Genomic DNA, 23,540 nt, shown 5'->3' with positions numbered 1-23,540 from the left:
CCGGGCCACGTGACTCCGGCTTGGCGCCGTCCTGGTTTTCCGTCACCCTGGTTCTGTAGTCTCGGTTCTCCGACTCCCTCTTTTTCTCGCTTGTGGACTCCGATATATTGCCCTTCTTCCCTTAGAAGAACTGCTGAACCGACTCTGAGAAATTTGGTAAGTATGTCAGAGGATGGGTGTTTCTCAGTAATATCCCCCGCTACTTCCCCGGAGTCTCAAGCAATAGGATCACCCCCTTTTACATTAGTCTCCATAGACCCCTGGACAGTGGACCAAAAGTCTCCTTCTAGTGCCTTGAAACAAACGACAGAAAGAAAATCCATATTGGTCACCACAAATCAGTGGCATTAACAGCTAGATCCGCTGAATCCCCTTGCCCCGCATCTCCATTGGTCATTGGAGAGCTTATAATACAAGCTAAACTGGGGTTCGTTCGGCCGTTGTCTGGCCACCTCTCCCGGGTTGACAGTATCGGCTTTCCACAAAAATGCCTGTTTGGAAAGAGGGGAACTCAAGTGTTGGCGCGTGCGCACGGTCGCCGCCCGCTGCCTCGAACCGGACTGGGCACGGGAGGAAGAGGCTGGGTGGTAAACAGGAAGTGGGCGCTCACAGCTCGGGGGCGGCGCTCAGGTAGGTTCCTCTGGGGACTCGGGGCTTCCGGGGTGGGGGTCCCTTGTTAGGAGCGGGAGTCCTCTTGTGGAAGTGTGTTAGCTTACAGCTTCGATCCGAATGTTGTATTGGTGGCTCTAAAGGCACCCTTGTCCCTGCGGGTGGGTGTGTCGTTCTTCTATCCCACCCTAGGAACTCCCGAAAACTGAAGACCGCCGGGTCGCAGAAGGGGAGAAGATGGGGCAGGGGCAGAAACCCTCTTCTTTCCTGAAGTAAAGATACGCAAAACTTCAGACATTTTCATCCAGGAAGTAGGAGGCCGCATTAAAAGAAGTATTTGTGGAAGATTTCGCAGCCTCGAGTGCTGAGTGTGATATTAGCTCTAAGTTTATTTGTAGGCACATAGATGCTGTATTAGGCTATCGGAATTTATATGGAAGATGTGTAGAAGATGATATTTTCTGAAATAACTCGTTAAATGTTTTGAGTCCTAAATAAACCTGCTCAGTTTTTCGTTGGGTACACACTGTATTCTCTATTCATTAAGTATGTGGTGCTCCTCAAAACCAGCTTTGTCATGAATAAATAGCATAAAGGAAGCACTTAATGTAGGCATTTCATACACTGTACAGCCACCATTATTTTCTAATAATAGGAAAAGTCGATTGTCAGAATTTTTTAGTGCCTTCAAATTAAATGAACCTTATCAGAATTTCTTCTCAGTTACTTCCTGGAATCTAATTGCCATGTTTAGGTCTTCGCCTGGGCTTTCTCCTTATTATCTGCTGCACTACCTACCCAAGGACATTTAGACAAGACATGCTGCTTTTTTTTTTTTTTTTTTTTGAGACGGAGTCTCCCTCTGTCGCCCAGGCTGGAGTGCAGTGGTGCCATCTCGGCTCACTGCAAGCTCCGCCTCCTGGGTTCTCCTGCCTCAGCCTCCCAAGTAGCTGGGACTACAGGCGACCGCCACCATGCCCGGCTAATTTTTTTTTTGTACTTTTAGTAGAGTCACCGTGTTAGCCAGGATGGTCTCGATCTCCTGACCTTGTGATCTGCCCGCCTCGGCCTCCCAAAGTGCTGGGATTACAGGCGTGAGCCACCGCGCGTTTTTTTTTTAAGTAGAAGGCATGGAACTTAATTTTTTTTTTAAGTTGGCATCTCACTTAGGTGGTGTTTCAACGTTTTTTTTTTTGTTTTTTTTTTTTTTCCTTTTTCCTTTTTTGAGATAGGATCTTGCCCTGTCGCCCAGGCTGGAGTGCCATGGGGAGATCAGGGCTCACTGCAGCCTACGTCTCCTGGACTCAGGGGATCCTCCCTCCTCAGTCTTCCCAGTAGCTAGAACCACAGGCGTGGCTACCATCCCCGGCTAATTTTTGTAGAGACCGGGTCTCACCATGTTGCCCAGGCTAGTCTCAAATTCCTGAGCTCAAGCGATCCACCCACCTCGGCCTTCCAAACTGCTGAGATTACAGGCGTGAGCCACCACGCCCAGCCCAATGTTTTCATTTTATAATAGAATTTATTGGTCAAGTATTGTATTACATTTTTATTTTAAAAATATTCTTTAGGTATTTTTTGGAAAGTACATTTTATTGTAGAACACATGCTATAACCAATCCACTGTTGTCAGCAATATGTCGGAAATACAGTAGTTAACTTAAAACGTATTACAAGTAGCCTTAGCGATATAATCAGGGTTACCATTTGAACCCGTTTTGGAAATTACATTCATCTGGTCCTGTGCCCTTTTTACTTGCAGTTGTCCAACCAAAATCTAGTACTTTGCTATTCAAAAGTGTCTGGGGACCAGCAGCATCAGCATCTTAGGTCCTGCCCCAGGCTATTGAATTAGAGCCTGCATTGGACAAAACTACCCACCCCCAGGTGATTTTTATGTATATTAGAGTTTAAACATTACTGCTCCTATATATGTATGTTAACATTGAAGTTATTGTGGGCAGATTTTCAAATGCTCTTCTGCTTTTTTTTATAGGCCTGATCTGAACATAGACCACCATAAATAGACAATTAAAACATAACCTGAGGCCGGGCGCGGTGGCTCACGCCTGTAATCCCAACACTTTGGGAGGCCAAGGCGGGTGGATCACTTGAGGTCAAGAGTTTGAGACCAGCCTGGCCAACATGGTGAAACCCTGTCTCTACTAAAAAAATAACAAAATTTAGCCAGGCTAATTTTCGAATTAAATTTTTATACTATTGAAATAAATTGTTATGCTATTTACCTTGTTTATTAAATATTTTATATTTAATTTTTGTATATTTTTTACTTTTCTGTCTATAGAAAACATCTGGAGAAAATGACCCATTGGTTTCATAGGAACCCATTAAAAGCCACAGCTCCTGTGTCTTTTAATTACTATGGTGTAGTCACTGGCCCTTCTGCTTCAAAAATATGCAAGTAAGTTTATTGATTGAACCACTCTTAGATGCAGGGTACTTTTTTTGGTTCCATGGCAATACAGAAATATGTAACACACTGTTTCTAAGTTTGTTATAAATTTATAAATGACATTTAAGAGTTAAATCATAGATTATTTAAATTTGGCAGTCTTCTACGCCTGGATCCTTAATTTTAGATCAGTAAATGAGTCCCAGAGAGGCTAAAGCAATCACAGTAAAACAGTTAATCTGTATATTACAACAGTACAAGGGACTCTACAAAGTAGTGTATGGACATTTTTATTTTTTATTTATTTTTATTTTTATTTTTATTTTTTGAGATGGAGTTTCACTCTTGTCGCCCAGGCTGGAGTGCAATGGCTTAATCTCGGCTCACTGCAACCTCCGCCTCCTGGGTTCAAGCAATTCTTTTGCCTCAGCCTCCCGAGTAGCTGGGATTACAGGCACCTGCCACCACGCCCTGGTCATTTTTGTATTTTTAGTAGAGACGGGTTTTCACCATGTTGGCCAGGCAGGTCTCAAACTCCTGACCTCAAGTGATCCGCCTACCTTGGCCTCCCAAAGTGCTGGGATTACAGGCGTGAGCCACCATGCCCAGCTGTATAGGGACATTTTAAATTGGCCACATATTAAACTTCTTGACTTCAGAGTAAGGAGAGATCCCTATGACCTGAAATGGCCTTCAAAGTGTTCACACAGGAAAAAGTACTTGAGATAGGCCTTGAATGAATTGTATGGCTTAGATCAGGGGTTGGCGAACTGTGTCCTATGGATTTGGACCATTGCTTGTTTTTATAAATAAAGTTTTATTGGAACACAGCCAGCCCCACATTTATTGACATACTGTGTATGGCTGCCTCTGGCTGCTTTCCTCTACAACACCAGAATTGAATAGTCCCAGTGGATACCTTATTACCAGAAAAGCCTGAGATGTTTATTATTTGGCACTTTCCAAAAAAAATTTGAGTATTCTTGATTTAGATTGTCAGAGGGGAAAGGAGAACGTTATTTCTGTCAGGAAAACCTTTGTGCTAGTGATAGTGAGTAGAGCAGTTTGGCTGAAACAAAAGAGATAAATGCAAAAGATGTTTTGAAGGAGGAGTCAATGGACCTGATTGACTAATTTGCCTTGGGAGGCTGAAAAGGATTCAGTCTATGTGAGATACAGAATCTAGATGATTAAGACATTGGTGGTACCAATAAAGGAAAATCTGAAGAGTTGCCGCTTTTATGGGAAGAAGCGATGACAACAAAAGATAGGATAATTGGCATATTAATCTAAACCAATGGTCATCAAACTTTTTAAAAGCTACATAGTATTTATTTTAGGCTTTGTGGTCACATACAGTCACTGTTGCATATTATTCTTCGTTCATTTTTACAACCCTTTTAAAAATACGAAAACCATTCTTAGTTTGAGGGCTGAATGAAAATAAGCTGCGGGGTATACAAAAACCGGTTACAGTTTGTAGTTTGTCAAGCTCTGATCTAGACTCCTGGAGGCAAGTCCCGACTTAGCTGTTTTATCTGTACCATTGGGCAAGTCCCTTAACTTCTTTGGGCCTAATTCCTAATCTATAAAATGAACAGCCTAAATTAAATATATCTGAGGTACATTTTTCTCAAATTCTGTAATTTAAGATGAATATAACTTTACAAGTTGAGCTGTAGGTGATGATCAAGCATCAGTATGGAAATAGCTAGCCAACTATTTGAGTGCAGAATAGGCTTTAAGGATTCAAATTTCTGCCTAGTCCAGGAATTGAATCACTTTCCAGCTTCTAGAGAAATATCTCAAACAATGATTAATTCATAAGATAGCCAGTCACATTTTCAGTCAGCTGTTTGTAATTGGCAATACATACATACTTTCTTGGAATAAGCCTCCTTAGAGTTAGTACTAATCAATAAGACTCAAGGGATATACCATTCAGGATTAAGTCTGTGCTCTCTTCTAAACATCACTGCTACCTTATAGTCTAAATCTCAAAAGAAAATATTTGAAAAGTTATTCTTTTTCCACTCAACAAGTAATTTTGAATATGTGCTTTATCCTAGGCACCTACCAAATTCTGGATATACAGCCTCTACTCTCTTGGTGCTTACCATTTAAATTTAGTCTTTCTTTAATGGTTTACACATATTTCAGGGGTCTTTGGTCATACCCATGTATTGTAATTTCAGAAGCCTCACTAAGCTAATTGCCTTCTGGATTCGATTTGGAACTGGAATAGAACCAAGTGAAAGCTAATGATGGAGATCTAGGAATTGATATAGTTGAAGCTATACTAATAGGTGAGATCTCAAAAGAGAGAAAACCAGAAAGCCAAAGACTGAACATTTCTGGAGTTGGGAATGAAAAGGAGACACAGAAAAAAATATAAAAGGAACTTAAAAGAGACAAGGGGAGCACCTGGAAAATTTAGTGTTATTGGAATCAAAGGAGAAAATAATTTCAAGAAGGAAAAGGTGGATCTACAACATTTATTGCTATAGAGAAGTAAAGGAGAATGTAGATTAGGGAGCGGTTTTAAAACAACTGATGGCCACGTTTTACATATTCTTGATGTATATGTTGAATTACATGTCAAGGATATGTAATGTAATTTCATTTTTAAAATATTTTTATGCAGTATATTTTCACATTTTTGTGTTTTATGTCAGATTTAGAAACTTCAAGGAGATATTAAAATGATACACAGATAAATTTTCATTTTTCAAGAAACTTATTGTGAACTGCTTAGTTTTTTATTCTTCTTTCCCCACATCTTAAGTGCATGCATTTGTTTGATTGTTTTTAATTAAAACTTGACATATATTTTTATTATGTAATTGAATTCATTATTTGCCCCTTTAATTGGTCTGAGTTTATTTTACTACAACTTTTAAAACAGTTATTAGAAATTTTTTCTCTAGATTTAGTCCTGATTAAATTCATTTGGTAATCCCTTAGAGGAGGTAGGCATGTGCATGCGTGTGTGTGTTTTAAAGCTTTTACATTGAAACCTGGTGCGTGTGTGTATGTGTGTGTGTTTTAAAGCTTTTACATTGAAACCTGGAAGCCACTTTTATGTAGATTGATTGCAGTACAGCTAACTTTACTGTCTTTTTCTATCTCTTATAAGTGACTTGAGGTCATCCAGGGCACGACTCCTTGAACTGTTCACTGATTTGAGCTGTAATCCAGAAATGATGAAGAATGCAGCAGATTCATATTTCTCACTTTTACAAGGTTAGTTATTTATATGAACTTGAGGTTTTTTTAAAAACTGTCTAGAAGTTTACATTTAATTCTTTGACTTTTCAAATTTGATTAGTTTACTCTTCCAGACTGTATTCTTTGGAAAAGAGCAAGAAGTTTCATTCAGACACCTGGAAAAGTAATCTGAAAATTTTTCCAAACAGAACACTCAATATTTCTTCTAATTCTTCTAAAACTAAAATGTCTTGTACTTTTCTATAGGTTTCATAAATTCTTTGGATGAATCTACCCAAGAAAGCAAGTTACGATATATTCAAAATTTCAAGTGGACTGATACATTGCAAGGACAGGTTCCAAGGTAAGCAACACTAAAGTAATACTAAATTGGAGTCAGTTTTTGTAACTATGTAGCCAGTGGTTAACTCATAGCCTTTGTATTTGGAGAAGAAAAATACAGGTCTGCTCAGCGTTTTCTCTTACCAGGAAATTAATTAAAAGCATTTTACCTCAATCCTAGTACATAATAAAAATATAATTTGTTTCTCCCAACCAAATCTATTTTTGAGTTAATCAATACAGATGTTAACTACAGTTGAACAGCCTTGACCTTTAATAACACACAAAGGATGATTTGAGGATTTAGAACCCAAACTGACATTCCGTATGTGCCTACATTCAAGCTGAGCAGAATTTAAGTTTTTCCCTTACTTTACTTTTGCTGATGGATACTTCATGTCTTCCATTAGTCTTTCTCTGTCTCATTCTTTCTCTCCAACTCCATACTCTTGATTCACAGTATATTTTCTTCATTATCTCTCTTCCCTATTTCTACTCTTTTTAAAAACTTCTCTTCAGAGCTTTCTTATCACTCACTTGAAACTATTTGTAATAGATCTAATTATAACAGGAAACAGATCACAATGGTGTTAATTTTTTACTTACCTACTGTTTTTCAACACCATTTTGTTGTTGAAATGCCCGTATATTTTAATCCCAATTTGCTTTAGAATTACTATTTTATAAAGACAGAAAGGAAGGAGTGGAGGTTGCTGAAAGACCAGAGCAGACTGTACATTACAACGAAAAGAGTATGAACATTGGGTTTGTACATATTTAGATGCAAGTCCAGGTTTTCTACTGCATGAACATCTGCTTCTTCAACTATATCTTGGGGCTACAGATACAGTACTTTGTGAGAAGCAAAATAAGAAAATTTTTGTGAAGTGACTGACAACAGTACTAGGCTTATAAGACATTCATTAAATGTTCATTTCCTTTCTTCCTTCCTTGGCAATATTTTATGTCGAATTCATAATATTCTGGGATACTCAGATTTTCTAAGACCTTGTTTTCTGTTTTTTAATGTGACCCATTTGTTTTTAATCCAAAATTAAGGAATTTTTTTAATTAAAAAGACTTTTTTAAAGAATCAAACCTCTGTCATTATTTTGACAGATTCTATAATATGTGCATTTCATAAATTTGGCATTTTTCCGACCATGCAACATTTTGATTCTGTGTAATAGTGAGCTAAAGCCGGGCGCAGTGGCTCACGCCTGTAATCCCAACACTTTGGGAGACCAAGGCAGGCAGATCACTTGAGTTCAGGAGTTTGAGACCAGCCTGGCCAACGTGGTAAAACACTGTCTCTACTAAAAAATACAAAAATTAGCTACGTGTGGTGGAAGGTACCTATAATCCCAGCTACTTGGGAGGCTGAGACAGGAGAATTGCTTGAACCCAGGAAGCCAAGGTTGCAGTGAGCTGAGATAAAGCCACTGCACTCCAGCCTGGGCGACACACCGAGAGTCCATCTCAAAAAAATAAAAAAATTCAAAAGTGAGCTACTATTTAACCTTTTTTCAGCAGTTTTATGAGATAGTGAAGAATTATGTGATGAAGACTTTAATACTAAATATTCAGCACAAGTGAGACTTCTAAGTTACTTTATTCTTGATTGCTGCTTACTCAGTGGAAATCGTGTTGTGAGTTTATCTGTTCTGAAAAATATTTTTTCCATTATAGTTACTATGACTACTACTTTTATGTGGTGTCATAGAAATGGAGTGTTTGGAAACAAGGCATGTTAAATGAAGGATTATAAAGGAAAAGAGTTATTCATGAGACTTCACATAAATTAGCCAAACTGTTATATTATTTAAAAGTTATAAATTAGACATGTCCACTAGATCTCCAGATGTAATTCATTTGATAGTTTCAGTGCAGAAAATAATAAGCTATTAAACTATGTATTAAATTTTTTTCAGGAGGATAAAACTGTTTTGAGAAGTTTGTTCATAACTGTCATTTTTGGATGTTATAATCTATACTAAAGACAGTTTAGAAATTATTTTTTAATTACTACATATTTTATAACACTTTTTTTTTTTTTTTTTCATTTAAAAAGTTGCCATATCTCCATTTATCTTAAGACAGGGGCAACAAGTAACTAAAAAATAAAAAGTAGAATGATAATTCTGGTTTCTTCTTTTTGGGTAGCTTTTCTGTGTCTTAGTATTACATGTGTAAAATAAGGATATTCTGCTTTTTTCATCAGTTGAGATAAATGAGATCATGTGTAAAAATTTTTCAGGTTCTTCTAAGAACAATAGTGAATATATATTGTTATGAATATCTTATTTGCTTGATATGCTTTTGCCATCTTTATTTCATACTTCATAATAGAATCTGAAGGAAACAAGGTATAAAATATACTTGTGTTCAGGACCTTTTTCTGGAATACTGATTGGCTAGGCATTCAGAATCTTATACAGTTTGCCTTCAGCTTGCTTTTTGCCCTTCTTTTCCTTGATTTCTTTTTTACATACCTTCTGCTCCAGTCAAGCTCACTGGGTCACTTCTACCAGAAAATTTTTTATACTCCTCTTGGGCTTTGATGGCATTGTTTCCTCACCTGGGATGTCCTTTTGCTTCCCTTCTAGTCATCTTTCCAGGGACAGTTCAGATTTTATATATACCATTAAACCTTCTTAATTATTCTAGCCTGAAACAATCTCTCCTCTGAATTTGATTTTTCTAAAATGTTGTATAAGAGCCACACCTTTGAGAATCGACTGAGTACTTGTTAAAAATACGATTCTAAGCCCCATCCCAGGCTTTCCGACTCTGGGATTAAGGCCCAGAAATCTGTATTTTAAAAGCTGCTCTATGTGCAGTAAACTTTGGGAGCTCCTATTCCCATGCTTATTATTAAGTACATAGTACCTTCTGGACCATTATACTTAGCCATTTGTAGTTAATTACCTGTACATCTTATCTCCCCATCTATATTAAACACAACCATTTTCCTCATACATACCAGTTAGCATATACTTCTTTGTAATTTTGAGTCGGATATCCAGTAGGCTTCATGGTGTGATGTCTGGATAATTGACAGAACTTAATGATCATGTTTATAATTCCAGTGCCCAGCAGGATGCTGTTTTTGAAATAATTTCCATGGGATTTAATGTAGCTTTATGGTATACCAAATATGCTTCAAGACTGGCTGGAAAAGAAAAGTAAGTTAATAGGAGAGGATTGTGTACATCTGTGTTATTTTTCAAGTATGTGGCGCTTCATTATTTTAAAAATCTATTTTAAAAAGTACCACTTTGGACGTTTGAAGGATTGCCTTGTAATGTTAGTATTTTGAGTGTCAGAATTATGGCACCTAGCATTAAGAGGTAAAATAAATTTTAATAGTCTTGTCATATGGAAGGTCTTGCTATAAGTAAGACCCCAAATCAAGAACCCATAAAGTAAAAGCATGACTATTTAACTACATCAAAGGACCATAAACAAAGTTAAAAAACAAATGACAAGATTGGTCAAAAACATTGCAATTCATATGATAAATTGTTTGTTTTTATAACGTATACTCTTATAAATCAGCAAAGGAAAGACCGTCAAATCAATTGAAAAGCAAAGGACATGAACAGGCAATTCACAGAAAACAAGTACAGAAGGCTAGCAGTATGTGAAAAGATGTTTTGCAGGATTAAATAATTATAAAAGGTGATACAATTTTTATAATAGCTATAGTGGATACAGCAATAGGAAACTGTCAATTTATGGTTCATCCATACATGGGAATAATATGCAACCACTTGAAAATGATGTCAAATTGTATGTGCTGATGTAAAATTATCTCTAAAGTAAATTAGGTGATTAAAATAAAAGCAGAGTAATGATTATAGCTACCATTGTGTATCTATGTGTTTCTTAAGCATGTATATGCATTAAGTGTGTAATATTTTGTCTTGTTTATATACAAATGTCTGTAAGGAAAAATAAGGCTTTGTCTGGATTTTATTTTGTTTTGTTTTTTGTAAAGTTGAGTTCTCACTATGTTTCCTGGGCTGGTCTTGAACTCCTGGCTTCAGGTGATTCTCCTGCCTTGGCTTCCCAAAGTACTGGGATTACAGGCATGATCCACCATGCCTGGCTGCAGATTTTACGCCTAGTTAGGGTCTCTTTTTTTTCATTTGTAGTATCTTCTTTTTGGAGACATATTGACATGCTTTTGCCATCTTAATGTTACCTTTATGTCATATACTTGTTTTCAAGACCTTTTTGTGGGATGCTGATTGGCTTAGCATTCAAAATCCTTTACAGTTTTTACTAATTTCCTATAAATGTACATTTCATGTGCATTTGCTCCTTTTCTAGGTGTCAAAATTAAATTTTTTTGGTGGCGGGGGGATGGAGTGCCACTCTGTCGCCAGGCCAGGCTGGAGTGCAGTGGCACGATCTCGGCTCGCTGCAACTGCCACCTCCTGGGTTCAAGTGATTTTTGTGCCTCAGCCTCCCGAGTAGCTGGGATTACAGGTGCCTGCCACCATACCCAGCTAATTAGGGTTTTGCCATGCTGGCCAGGATGGTCTCAAACTTCTGGCCTCAAGCAACCTGCCCGTCTCGGCCTCCCAAAGTGCTAGGATTACAGGCCTGGCCTCAAAATTAGATTTATTTTTAAAAGGAAGAAAATTAGCCGTGAGAAACATAAATGACTACTTTGGATGTATAATAATGTATTGGTTGTTGTGTTTTAATACCAGAAATGGAATTCATCCTCTAACTAATGTAACCCCTATCTTTAAGTATAACAGAAGATGAAGCAAAAGAAGTTCATCGAAGCCTAAAGATTGCAGCTGGGATTTTTAAACATTTAAAGGTAAAACAAACAAAAACCATTATTTGTTCTTAATGCTTTAATTCTTGAATAATTTTTCTTTTGGGAGGATATGGGGAAAGAATTGTTTCATTATATTAAAAAAGGTACTATGTGTTCTGTTTTCCTTATGTTAAGTATGTTATTGATGAGTGCAGCCAGTTACTAAATATTAAATGTCTCCATTTTTGTTTTAAAATCACCAGTGACTTTTACAATTAGAAAACTTAAGTTTTAGTGCTCTGCTTATTTTTCTGTGTCTTTGAAAAGACAGGAGAAAAGAAAGTAGAAGTATTGATGGTTCTTACCTACCTCATTGCTCTCCACAGAAGTTACCAGGAGCAGTCCTGATTCTGCAAAACTGAACTTCTGAGTGTATGCTCTGTATCTCACTAAAAACTTTAGAGTGACAATCAGTGCACTCTAATTGTATTAAATTGCCAGGAGATGTGATGGGAATTAGAAGAAAGAATATTGTGTCTTTTAAACAATGTCCCCCTACGTCATTCTAATTAAATCACTTTATTGAAGGCCTCCTAGAGGCCAGTGTTGAGTTTTTTCATATTAAAATATAAGATGCTTTTATAGTGATTAGAAAGCTCTGATCCTGAATTAGATGTAGAATTGTAGTGGGGTTTTTTTTCTTTGAGACAGAGTCTTGCACTGTCGCCCGGGCTGGAGTGCAGTGACGCGATCTTGGCTCACTGCAACCTCTGCCTCCCGGTTCAAGTGATTCTCCTGCCTCAGCCTCCCGAGTAGCTGGGATTATAGGTGCCTGCCACCACGCCCAGCTAATTTTTTGTATTTTTAGTAGAGACGGGATTTCACCATGTTGGCCAGGCTGGTCTCAAACTCCTGACCTCGTGATTCACCTGCCTCGGCCTCCCAAAGTGCTGGGATTACAGGTGTGAGCCACTGCACCCAGCCTCTTTATATCTTTAATTATTAATGTGAATGAACAATTCAGGCTATCCCGCAAAAGGAATTTTGGTTACTATTTCAGTTAACATTTTTCAAGATGATAGTGTGACTTGCGTATCTCAGCAGTCTATCATGACTTAAATTTTGCTCTTGAATTTCTTGTTCTTATAAAAGCTGAGTTTTAGTATACAGGAACTTTTATTTATAAGCTTACTGTTGTTAGTTTTTATAGTTTTTGTTTATACTCTGAATTTCTGCTAAGCCTCCCAGTTGAATGTCTCATAACTTTCATTTTCTTCATCTCTAACAACTGGATTAAAATAAAATTTGGCTGCTTTGTTTTTTGTCTTTTTTGTTGTTGTTCTCAGGAAAGTCATATCCCAAAACTCATTACACCTGCAGAAAAAGGAAGAGATTTAGAGTCACGACTCATAGAAGCATATGTTATTCAATGTCAGGCTGAAGCTCAAGAAGGTATCCTAAATATTGTAAGATTTTTTTAAATGAAAGTCTATATTGTCATTTAATTCCTCTTTAAAAATCAGAAGTTGGGCACTGTGGCTTATGCATGTAGTCCCAGCACTTTGGGAGGTCTAGGTGGGCAGCTCACTTGAGCCCAGGAGTTCAAGAACAGCCTGGGCAACGTGGCAAAACCCCAGCTCTACAGAAAATACAAAAATTAGCTGGGCATGGTGGCACATTCCTGTAGTCCCGGCTTCCCACAAGGCTGAGATGGGAAGGATCGCTGGAGCCTGGGAGGTCAAACCTGTAGTAAGGCAAGACTGTGCCACTGCACTTCACCCTGAGCAACAGTGTGAGACCCTGTCTCAAAACCATTAATTAATTAAAATAAAAATCAGAATTAGCCAGAATCAGGCTTTAGATTTTGAGAAATTTTAGAATGAGGAATAAGTTTACCTTTAGCATTTGCCTTCACTCTTAGTTAGCAGGAAAGGCCTTACAGTTTAATGGCTCTTTTTAAGAGGATTTTTATTTTGTGTTATTTCTGATAGTACAACATTAATTCTTTAATTCATCTTTTCTCTCTACTGTGCTCATTCTTTTTTCTCTTTCACTCATTGGCTTACCTTAATGTCTTCACCTTTCAATGGCAAGTAATAATGACACTCAACGTGAAACAATTAAGAAACTTTGTAGGCTTTCGTTTTTCTTTATTTCAAACTCTAGTCTTCCTCTGAAAATGGCTGGGCTGGTGGCTTATGCCTGTAATCCCAGCAATTTGGGAGGCCGAGGCAGGAGAATTGCTTGAGCCCAGGAGTTTGAGACCAGCCTGGGCAGTATGGCAAGACCTCCATCTCTACAAAAAGTTATTTAAAAAATTAGCCAGTTGGCTGGGTGTGGTGGTGGCTCACGCCTGTAATCTCAGCACTTTGGGTGGCCGAGGCAGGCAGATCACCTGAGGTTGGGAGTTCGAGACCAGCCTGACCAACATGGAGAAACCCCATCTCCACTAAAACATACAAAATTAGCTGGGCATGGTGGCGTATGCCTGCAATCCCAGCTACTCGGGAGGCTGAGGCAGGAGAATCGCTTGAACCTGGGAGGCGGAGGTTGTGGTGAGCCGAGATCATGCCATTGCACTCTACCGTGGTCAACAAGAGTAAAACTCCATCTCAAAAAAAAAAAAAGAAATTAGCCAGGTGCCATGGCATGCATGTGTAGTCTCAGCCACTCAGGAGACTGAGGCAGCAGGATCACTTGAGCCTGAGAGTTTGAGGCTGCAGTAAGCCATGATCAAGCCACTGCACTCCATCCTGGGTGACAGCAAGACCCTGTCTCAGAAAAAAAGAATTTGCTGTTAGGTCATGCTGTTTTGTAATAGTGATTCTCTATGATTAGCTGGTAATTCGCTGATGATTTATTTAAAGAAATGGCATTGGAACCAACAAACTCAGTGTTTTTTTGTTAATGTTTGCATTTTCTATAACTTTGCACGTTAAAACGTTTAACAAACTGTATTAAAATCCCAGAGAGATTATCAGACTGTCTTTTGCTATTATAATTGAATTTAGGATGAATAAAGTGAGCTTAATTATAGATTCACTTTATTGTGTTTGGTTACAGTAACAATTGCTCGAGCAATTGAACTAAAACATGCTCCTGGACTAATTGCTGCACTGGCGTATGAAACAGCCAATTTCTATCAAAAAGCTGGTAAGCTTCTAATTCTGTCGTTACATTTTTAGTCTTTAGATTTTCAGATTTATTTGATCTTGAATAGGGAACAAAACAAAAGGGTTCTCAGATTCTGTCATTATTTGCAAAACTGGAGTAATATTTTATTTATTGCATTTAAAATAGAGCTGTTCGTGTTTAGTATGCTGCATAACTTCTAATGGAGGGGAAAACCAGTGATGTCTCATAAAATTATACAGCTTTTTTGCTTAAAAATTTTTTTTAGTCTTTATAACAACCTTATAGTTACTATGCTTTAGACAAGAATCCAAAATCCAGAGAGTTAACATGACCCATAATTCAACTGCTAGAAAGTGGGAGATTGGGCGTAGAACACAGCTCCTGTGATAAGCCTATTACTCTTCATTTACTTATTTAGGAAACAAGCATGTGTTTTTATTTATGGGATAGTTACTGTTTTTGTTGCTAAGGAGAGGTAAATAGAAAAGATCTGCAGTTTAGGGAAGAAGACAAACATGTAACCCCGTTATTATATCCTGAAGTAAGACATCACAGTGGCGAATTAGGAACCTTAACAAGCTGGGCATGCTAAAGAAGGACTCTAGAAGAAGATGCTTTAGCCTTATTGTGAAGTGTAAATAAAAGTCTTATGTTCCCTAGGAAGCTTTAGAGTTTGGGTGTAGAATTCTATAGTAAGTACAGACATAAGAAAGAACTTAGCACATTCTGGAAACTTCAGACAGTGACCTGAAACACAGGATGAGTGGTAGGAGAAAAGTTTGAAAAAGTATGCATGCTTGGAATCAAACAGTGGTTTGTAAGCCATTCTGTAGATACTTGGGAATGTATCTACATTAAAAGCCTGACTTGATTGGATTTGAATTTAAGAAAGGTCCCTATAGTTGCAGTATTAGAGATAGGCTTGCTACATGAAGGAGTAATAGGCTAACTTAACTTAGCACTTAAGAAATTCTTAAAGTTTATGAAGGAAATGATGAAAGCTTTGGCAAATACAGCAAAGTAGCGAATAGGAAAAAATAGATTTGAGAGATGTTTGGTAGAAGGATATGTGAGTGAATGTGTGTGTGTTTCACATAAAATTCAGTGATGGGGGTAGAGAGGAGAGTATCCTATTTCTGATTTGAGTGACTAGACTACTATTTGTTTTGCTATATTATATAAGTTTTTTAAATTAGTTAATATAACGGTATAAACAGTATTCACTTTGAAGTTCTTGGTCACAATCTGTTTTTATCATTATCTTTAACTTAAAGTTGTATTAACCATCAAATCAAAGAGCTGCCATAGTATTTAACCAATCTTATGTAACTTAAAGTATAGATTTGGTAAAATCAAGTAAAGGTGTTTTTAAAAAAAAATTAAATTCTTGAGTTTTAGACTTGAATGGCATTCTTTCTGCTTTTATCATCAGAACACATGAACTAAAAGTCTTCTAGTGAATCAGGGCGAAATTATATTTTGCTTTTTAAAATGTAACTTTAGATCATACTTTATCCAGTTTGGAGCCTGCATATTCTGCCAAATGGAGAAAATATCTTCACTTGAAGATGTGTTTCTACACAGCTTATGTAAGTATTCACAACGCTAAAAACAATGTAAATTATTGTTTCTCCAGCCCTTGGAGTGCCAGGTCTCTCATCTCACCAGAGTCTTTCATTAGCATTTTACAAATAATGGACAGCTAACTCTCAGTAAATGTTCACTGAGAGTCAGTGCAACCATTGTGAACTAAAGTGGGTGGAAAGAGATGATGTAGGATTGTAGAAGTGGATTATAGCAATAGAATTATTGTTTGATTGAAAACCCACTTGCAGCATACTTAATGAAATTCTTTCAATTGTTTCATCCTGTGCATTGAGAAACATATTTACTAATTCTAATATTAAGGCATATCACACAATATATCACCTAGCTTAGTGAAGAACCATCAATAAACATCATTTTGGAAGTTACGTATCAGTCTGTTATACCCACCAAACTTAATTGTTTTGTTAATTAGAATATCATATGAGAGATCATCAGAAACCTTTTTCAGGTCTGAGTAGATAATATTTCTTATACCTCCTTCTTCCTATGCATTAGCACAATAATTTCCTCCTTTATCTACTATTTCCTAATTTTAAATACAGATTTCAGCAAATAACTTTTTCTCAGTACATGGTTAGAAGGCTGTTTGGGCTCAAGACTTGACATATTTCCACCTTTTCTATGAACAAAGGTTGGGGAAGAGCTAAAATGTAAGGGATTGCATTGATACTTAAGTGTATGAAGGTACTAATTTATCTGATAGATACATAAAACAATAATAGGGGAAAGCATCTTGAAGGGAGAGAATGAATAAAAAATTTGTTTATTTCATCAGGCTTACTGTTACCATGGTGAGACTTTATTGGCTAGTGATAAATGCGGTGAAGCAATCAGGTCTCTCCAAGAAGCAGAAAAATGTAAGTTTTCCTGCCAGAATATTAACTCCCCTTTAAAAAACAAATGACTTTATCATGAAAGGGAATATGTGCTTAAAGAGATTTTGTCTGAGTTCATGAAAGGGAAATGGGAATGGGTGACATAATTGGAGAAAAGAAAAAAATGTTTCAGAAACCTAGAACCTGTAGAAAATACACACCTTCTACTTACAGTATTATTATTGGTATTGCTATTATATTAGGTAAAGAGCAGTAAATGTCTTATCACCTCCAGTTTAAAGCCTTGTAGGGATAAATAGGCAGTGTTAATTATAATCAAAAGACTTTATATCTCTTTCACATGCAGTGTATGCAAAGGCAGAAGCACTGTGTAAAGAATATGGAGAAACCAAAGGACCTGGACCAACAGTCAAACCTTCAGGACATCTGTTCTTTAGGAAACTTGGAAACCTTGTGAAGAACACCCTAGAAAAATGTCAGAGAGAAAATGGATTTATGTGAGTACAGCTTAATATTACTTTAGTAATAATATTATGTTGATTTATGATTATATTAAAATATTAATATTTTAGTAATATCATTTCTGTTAGTCTCTATTCCCAAAAGTTTTATGTTGAATAGCACTCACTCATGGGCTAGGCGTGGTGGCTCACAACTGTAATCCCAGCACTCTGGGAGGTCAAGGAGGGTGAATCCCTTAAGCCCAGGAGTTTGAGATCAGCCTGGGCAACATGGCAAAAACCTGTCTCTACAGAAAATACAAATAAATTAGCTGGGCATGGTGGCACACGCCTGTAAATCCAAGCTACTCAGGAGGATGAGGTGGGAGAATCATCTGAAGCTGGGAAGTCAAGGCTGCACTGAGCCATGATTAAGTCACTGCACTCCCGCCTGGGCAAGAGTGAGACACTGTCTCAAATATATATAGTATTTATATTTCACGTTAATTTTCTCTTTAAATTCGTGATAAATTTCAGTTGTGTAGGGCCTTTTATTCTACTTAGGATGATAATATATAAAAGCAGACTTTAAAATTAAAACATGAGTTATTAACGTAGAGTTAACTTCATTAGGACACTCACAGTGTCCTCATTTTCTCTTAACTCTGTTTCCCTGCCATTCTTCCTCCATATGTTTTAAATACATCTTCTCAACCTCCTTTGCATATTCGTCTCACTCTGGTTTCAGCTACCTATAAAGAAGGAAAATAAATTTTCTCTCCAGTTTTTCTTGTTTTTTTTTCAAGAGGTTTTCCATTATTAAATCACTGCTGTTCAAACTGTAGATCACCATCTGTGTAGGTGGGTAGACTCAATCTCCTTCCTCCTTTTATGTCCTTACATTCTTCCCCTTATATTCTTCATCTAGTCATAATGAGCTTTTCACTTCCTTAAGCATGCCTAGTTCACCTTTAATCACTTCCTTCGGAAAGAGTCACTGAACTTAATTCTGGGTTAATTCCCCTTGTCTGCATTCTCATGGCACTCTACATCCATGGTAGCTCCAATTACATTGCATTGTAATTGACAAAAGTTTCTTGACTTTTTCACTTTCCTACATAAGGCAGAAAAACCTCTTATCCATCATTAAATTGTCATTGTCCCAAACAGGACCTTGAACATATTAGGCACTCAAATAATGAACACATGAATGAATTGCTATTTAAATTATTTTTTGCAGTTACTTTCAAAAAATTCCAACAGAAGCCCCACAGCTGGAACTCAAAGCAAATTATGGTCTCGTAGAGCCTATACCTTTCGAATTTCCTCCTACAAGCGTTCAGTGGACACCAGAAACATTGGCTGCATTTGATCTCACCAAAAGACCCAAGGATGACAGTGTATGAGATTTTTTTTTTCCCTCTCATTCACAAAAGTTTAAAAGAAAATTCAGAGTTAGCATTTTGATATTTTTCTCTAAATACATACATATCTTTGTCTAAATGTTAAGTTAGCTAGTTATATAGTGCTTAATGTAATCTGTGGTAGAACATTCTCAGAGATAAGACCTCTAGGCCTTAAATGTCTTCTGATTTTCTACATAATGACATTCTTTTCAACACATTATCTTGCCTCCTTACAACTTGTCAGTGCCTCCTTTAAGAAGAATGTGGGAGAAAAGATCATCCATGTTTATACTGCTATAGCAATACTCTGTTTTTGTTTTAGCAAATTGCAGAGCATTTGCAGATTTGGCCTAATTTCAGTATTCTGTGAATCCAGGTGTAAAATAAGAATGCTTTTATTTATTGGTATCTAAGTACATCTTGGTGTTCTAAATCAAATAGTAAATTAAGTGGAAATTTTGAGGTCTAACTACCAAAAGACTAGGGATCTGTGACAAATGAATAAGAATTATTTTACAGCCATTGCTCCTTTCTTGAGATTGAGTTGTGTTTATATAATTTCCTTTCCATATTAAAATGTATTCCTTAAAATAACTATCTTTATATGCTGTTCAGCTATAAAATAATGCCCTAAGAGATAGCCTATTGCTGTCATAAGTTATGTCTAAGCTTTAGGGTTCTTTTTTTAATTATTATACTTTAAGTTTTAGGGTACATGTGCACAATGTGCAGGTTAGTTACATATGTATACATGTGCCATGCTGGTGTGCTGCACCCATTAACTTGTCATTTAGCATTAGGTATATCTCCTAAAGCTATCATGTATAGATAGATCACTTAGAAAAAAGTATGGAGTAGGAGTACCATTAGCTTGGTTTTTGCCTACCAAACTAGGTTTTCGTCTCTACTGAAATGTTGTTTTCTGATTATATCTTAAAATGAATTGGTCTGTAGTTTCTGGAAATAGCTTTGTCAGTATCCATGTTATGTAATTTAATATAGCATCTTTTAAAAGTCTGAAGTGGAAAAGATTTAGTGTTTGTTTTCTCAATCTTAGTTTATGTACTTAAACTGTGGTTTTTTTCTCCCTAGACTAAACCCAAACCAGAAGAAGAAGTGAAACCTGTGAAAGAACCAGACATCAAACCTCAAAAGGACACTGGGTGCTACATCTCCTAAAATACTCCTAAAATACAATTTGCACTTAGAATTTCTCTAGCAGTAGATAAGATAAACCACAGAATATCAGTTCTTGTTTCTCAAAATGATTTCTCTGAAGCTTGTAGAATAACTATTATATTCAGAGGGTTATCTGCCTTCAGCTTACTTGTTCTTAATTTTTAATACAGCGGAGATGTTTCTTGCTTTGTTTTCAGACTCTCCTTTTTAATCAGGACAACATTTGAAAGATTTTATTGTGCCTCTAAAGGGTATATTTGGGGGTTGGGTCTTTTTGTTAAACTCTGGATAGTAATAAGTTTCAGGTCAGTATAGGCCCGAATCATGTGGTTTCAGGTATGTTTTTCTTTTTTCTTTTTCTTTTTTTTTTTTTTTTTTTTTTTTTTTGAGGCAGAGTCTCCCTCTGTTGCCCAGGCTGGAGTGCAGTGGCATGATCTTGGCTCACTGCAACCCTCCACCTCCTGAATTAAAGTGATTCTCCTGCCTCAGCCTCCCGAGTAGCTGGGATTACAGGCACGCACCACTACACCCAGATAATTTTTGTATTTTTAGTAGAGACGTGATTTCACCATGTTGGCCAGGCTGGTCTTGAACTCCTGACCTCAGCTGATCTGCCCGCCTTGGCCTCCCAAAGTGCTGGGATTACAGGCGTGAGCCACTGCACCTGGCCTCAGGTATGTTTTTCTATCTACACACAAAAAGTTTATTTTCCTTCCTCTTATTTGATATCAGAAGAATGACAGGAATCAGTTTTTAACAGAGATAGTTTTTCCGTTTCTCCATTGTGTTAATCAGAGCGCAGACTTACATTCTCAGTCATTTATCTTTTCTGGTGGAGAATAAAAAGTCACTTATAGTTAAAGATCAGAAAATTATCACACCAAATCCATTACATATGTTAGAATCAATAATTTACTCAAAAATCAGTTTTTATAGGTATGTTGGCACCTTATCCAAGAACTTATCCCTGTTCCAGTACCCCTGTGCTTCATTCAGTATCAGTAACCCTGCAATGATTTTTACAAATATCTTTTTCTAGTGGGTTTTTTACTTAGAGGAAAGAACTTTGTAATAGCTCTTAATGTTTATATATAAGAGAAGACAGAATGGAAAATGTTTTTTGAAGTCAAATATTGCATGATGTAAAGAAAAAACTTTAAACTTAAATGAGTAGGTTGTCCTGAATTACACTGGTAACTCTCTACTTCTTTATTAAAGAAGTTATAGTAAGATGCCTTTGTTACCTGATTTCAGTGTACATTGTTTTTATGTGGTTTTCTGATAATGTCCTGTCAGAATTGTATTGGTTTAGGCCAAAGGCCATAGCAAAAACATAGAGAACAAATATGATCTTAAAAATAGATTGTAACATTTTAAACAATTAGTTTAGTAATTTGGGAAATAGTGGATGCATAATACTTTAACAGAAGTCACACATCTGTAGGTTTATCTTTTGATTATTCTCCTGAAGCATTAGATAGTTTTTCTATTATAAGTGACAGATTGACTCACTTAATATAAATAAGTAGCATACACTAAAAGCTTACTATGTGCCAGATACTGTGCTGGACACTTACATAGATAAGCCATTGAATCCACACAGCAGCCCTGTAAGAAATAAGTAAAATCTGCATAAAGTGTTGAAATAGGAATATACATTTCATTATGAAAAATGAATAGATTATGCCTATCTGAATCAATATTGCATTCAAATAAGTGATTACTTAAATCATATATCATAGTTTACACTCCTTAAAAAAAGGTACATAAATTCAGTGAGGTTTTTTTCTTAACATACAGAAGTACTAAGTACTGCTTGCAGTATAATATTGATATTGGAAGCTGCAGTTTCCAGAATAAGTGGAGTAATAACTAAACAGACATTTAATTTTATTTCAATATCTATGGAAAAAACACTTATTAAATCTCCCTGTATTTTATGTTGTCTTTATTACAGAATCACTTGTCTGTTTGTTGTGTGCCACTTACTGACAAAACTTTAAACAGTACTTGATGCCAGCTCTTTACTCTGTGGCTGTGGGACCTATTTCTTTTAGGTACTTGTGCTTATTAATCTACTTACTAAATTTTCACATTGACATTTTTGGGGATGATACTACCATATATGAAATGGAAAATGTAATATGCTCAGTGCTTCTGTAAAATGCAGCAATACTGGTATTACTTTACATCAGTAGGCATCTTTGACATGAGCATATAAATATTTTGTTGACTCAGCAAAGGTGACACTTTGTGACTGAAGTATCCCATTATATATAATGTTTTTTGAAATGTTGGAAATTTTGGGGAATTATCAAATGTATAGAAGTTGCATGAAGGTTATAGAGAGGTGTAACTGTTTGTTAACTATTACATGGATTTCATACTAGGCAGTGACAACTAACATGTTACTTCAACTAAAAGTGTATAATGGGTTGTCTTTTTATTTATGAAAATAAAAGTAATTTTACTTACAATTTCATTGAGATCTTTTGTTTTTCGACAAATATTTTTATACTTACTAAGCCAGTAGCAGTTAAAACAGTGCAAAATTATTCTTCACAGTAATGTTTTAAAATGACAGATAACCAGGCATGGTGGCTTACGCCTATAATCCTAGCATTTTAGGAGGCTGGGGCAGGAAGATTGCTTGAGCCCAGGAGTTGAGACCAGCCTGGACAATGTGGTGAAACCCTGTCTCTGTAAAAAATAAAAAATTAGCTGGGTATGGTGGCACGTGCAGTGAACCACAGTCATGCCACTGCACTCCAGCCTAGGCGACACAGTGAGGCCCTGTCTCAAAAAAAATAAAATGACAAACATTTGCATCAATTGTTTTATGCTTCATGGGTTCATTAAATATTCAACGCTCCTTGACTTGTTCAGTTTCCACTTATGTTTATTGGCACCTATCACTTCTTAATCTCAAAGGATTTTGATTGGCCTGTTTATGTCTCGTGCTTAGTAATAGCCAACATGATACAGTATTTGTACTATGGTACGCTAAGCTAAAGAGTTTATCATTATCGCTGTACAATAATCTGTAGAAAACTCTATTCCTTGCAAACTTGAGGCAGCACTTTTAGCGTTGTATAAATGCATGCAGAAATAATACCATATTCAGAATTCTTTCAGAATTAGAGTACTCATGCTTTAGAAAATACTGCGTTTCTTATCTCTTAATGTGTGTAAAATAAACTTGGAATGTCACTTTGGGTTTCCATAAGTTTGTATCTAAAGATTTTATTTGACATTTGAATAATTTGCTTAAAATTTAAATTTTTATTTAAGAATGTTATAGTAATAAAGGGATCAAAATAGTTAATCTGGAAGGGGAGTTGACAAATTATAAAACAGAAAACTATATTTGATTGTGCATATCCAAAAAGCCAGAGCTATCACTTCAGCAATTTAATGTATCTAATGCCTGTGATTTGCTTGAGGTCGGTAGAAGCTTATATAGTCACTTTCAGAGCACTCCCCTGAGAAAATGTCAAGACTTGAATTTGCTTCTCTAATGCAGAGCTTCTCAAGTAGTTTGTCTCAAGCTATTGATCGAAGCCTTCTGGGTGTCTAGCTGGGCAGCAC

At 36.5% G+C, this 23,540-nt stretch overlaps 1 protein-coding gene across 6 annotated transcripts; it reads left to right on the top strand.

The window, feature by feature from the left end:
• Window positions 1–16: 16 nt before the first annotated feature.
• On the top strand, window positions 17–22,429 carry BROX (BRO1 domain and CAAX motif containing). 6 transcript variants are annotated; one of them, XM_055107802.2, is made up of 14 exons: window positions 96–156; window positions 802–2,496; window positions 2,915–3,031; window positions 6,159–6,265; window positions 6,497–6,593; window positions 9,661–9,756; window positions 11,336–11,408; window positions 12,695–12,800; window positions 14,412–14,501; window positions 15,987–16,072; window positions 16,867–16,948; window positions 17,274–17,424; window positions 18,608–18,767; window positions 19,866–22,429. In XM_055107802.2, the coding sequence occupies exons 3-14, from the start codon at window positions 2,931–2,933 to the stop codon at window positions 19,950–19,952; spliced, it is 1,236 nt and encodes a 411-aa protein (XP_054963777.2). In that variant the 5' UTR covers window positions 96–156; window positions 802–2,496; window positions 2,915–2,930; the 3' UTR covers window positions 19,953–22,429. The 6 variants fall into 6 exon arrangements, with proteins under 6 accessions (XP_008966006.3, XP_008966002.3, XP_054963777.2 ...); XM_008967754.5 differs by lacking the exon at window positions 802–2,496 and having other exon boundaries at window positions 19–156; XM_003814885.5 differs by lacking the exons at window positions 96–156; window positions 802–2,496 and adding an exon at window positions 516–630.
• Window positions 22,430–23,540: the final 1,111 nt, after the last annotated feature.

Source organism: Pan paniscus, chromosome 1, assembly GCF_029289425.2.
Source record: "Pan paniscus chromosome 1, NHGRI_mPanPan1-v2.0_pri, whole genome shotgun sequence".
Lineage (NCBI taxonomy): Eukaryota > Metazoa > Chordata > Mammalia > Primates > Hominidae > Pan > Pan paniscus.
The sequence above is the reverse complement of the archived record's forward strand: the minus strand, read 5'-3'. Positions and strand labels throughout refer to the sequence as shown.

Coding starts and splice junctions, on each gene's coding strand:
- BROX (XM_055107797.2), top strand. CDS start 488: ATGCCTGTTTGGAAAGAGGGGAACTCAAGTGTTGGCGCGTGCGCACGG. Junction 631..6,158: donor AGCTCGGGGGCGGCGCTCAG/GTAGGTTCCTCT, acceptor ATCTCTTATAAG/TGACTTGAGGTCATCCAGGG. Junction 11,409..12,694: donor GGATTTTTAAACATTTAAAG/GTAAAACAAACA, acceptor TGTTGTTCTCAG/GAAAGTCATATCCCAAAACT.